General features: G+C 36.0%; 1 protein-coding gene across 1 annotated transcript in view; it reads left to right on the forward strand.

Moving 5' to 3' along the window:
* tm9sf4 (transmembrane 9 superfamily protein member 4) overlaps positions 1-1,576 on the forward strand; it is a 23,655-nt gene that overhangs the window by 5,534 nt on the left and 16,545 nt on the right. The window contains exons 3-5 of the mRNA XM_015396829.1: positions 305-428; positions 524-695; positions 1,063-1,085. Of these exons, the coding sequence (XP_015252315.1) occupies positions 305-428; positions 524-695; positions 1,063-1,085 (319 nt within the window). The remainder of the gene's footprint in view (positions 1-304; positions 429-523; positions 696-1,062; positions 1,086-1,576) is intronic.

Here is a 1,576-nt window from a genome sequence, read left to right on the forward strand (position 1 = left end):
ATAAAAATAAACTAAGACTTTTTGTGTCACCTTGTTAAATGGCAGAGCTCAGTCTTAGAACGCAGTTCTTTCCTTCCAGACTGACAATGATTGTTTTCTACTTTCGGCTACTTTAGTTCACCAATGAAATGTAAAATAATAGCAAATATAGGTAATAATATTTTGAGACTCCAAAAGAAAGTTCAGTTTCCTGTTTGAAGACGGAATAGAAATCATCTTATTTGAGCCTCAGTGGGGCTGAAATGCATCAGAGACGTCAGTGATAGAAACTAACTGAACCTTTTCTTTTCTTTTTTTTTTACAGTTTTATCTGCACAACCACCTGTCCTTCATCCTGTACTTCCACAGGGAGAAAATGGAGGAGGGAGAGACCCACAACTACAGAGTGGTGCGGTTTGAGGTGATACCTCAGAGTGTCAAAGTGGAAGGTCGGTGTTCACTGGTTCTCCAGACGCTCTGGCTAACCTGAGCCTAATGCTAACAGCTCTGTGGAATTAGAACATTTATTTTTTTTCTTATTTAGATCTGAAGGCTGCTGAAACGAGTAAAACTTGCACTTTGCCCGAAGCCAGTGTCTCCGCCCCTCAGGAGATCGACCCAAGCAGAGATAATGAGGTTCTCTTCACCTATTCCGTCACCTGGAAGGTCAGCAGCAGGAAGCGCTTCCCGATCACACATCAGTTTCACCCTTCAATGCCCCGATTTACCTGATTTATCATGAACTACCTGCCATCAGCTGCAATCATCCATGTTAAAATAAAAATACATTTTTATTCTCCAAAAATATTTAGTACAGGGTTTCCGCGCGTCATTAAAAATAATTAAAAGTCATTACATTATAATTTTTTTATTAAATGTGATTATCATGGCTTGATTAAAACATATATATATATATATATATATATATATATATATATATATACATACATACATATAACGTGTAAAGTACCTTGAGATGACGTGTTGTGAATTGGCTTTATATAAATAAACTGAATAGAAAATGAATTGAGTACGATATTAGCAGGAATCGTACCAAATTTAAATACATATTTTTTGCTGTAGACGGTTAGAAAAGGCTCCTTCAGGTAATATCAGTGAAACGGAGAACAAAAGGTGTGAAAACAGCTGATCCATGTAAAATGAACTGATGACTTACAGAAGTGGAGAGTTTATATCAGCATGAAAATATCAGAGATTTTTAAATGCCGGTGTTCTATCAGATGACCAAATCCGGTCAGATCAGCCAGTAAATATCTGTTTATTCCTTTAGTTATGTACGAAAAATAAGCAAAAATAAACAAATCCGACTTCTTGCGCATGCGTATTGACTATAGGTATGCCGGCCTGATGGGGTATGCTCATCTGACAACAGCTGCCAATAAAATGTGAAATTAGTTTAGTGGTTAATATCAAACCGATATCCAATACTATTATCGTCCGTCCTGTAAAAACAGCTTAATGGATTTAACTTAACAAATCAGGGTAAAACGGTTTTTAAGTGTATTTGAATAAATTAAAAGGTAAAACTGATCTTTTTCTGCTGAATGCAGTGATGATAGAAACAGATTTATCTGAA

This window comes from Cyprinodon variegatus, unplaced genomic scaffold, assembly GCF_000732505.1.
Source record: "Cyprinodon variegatus isolate N-32 unplaced genomic scaffold, C_variegatus-1.0 Scaffold823, whole genome shotgun sequence".
In the NCBI taxonomy this organism is placed as follows: Eukaryota; Metazoa; Chordata; class Actinopteri; order Cyprinodontiformes; family Cyprinodontidae; genus Cyprinodon; species Cyprinodon variegatus.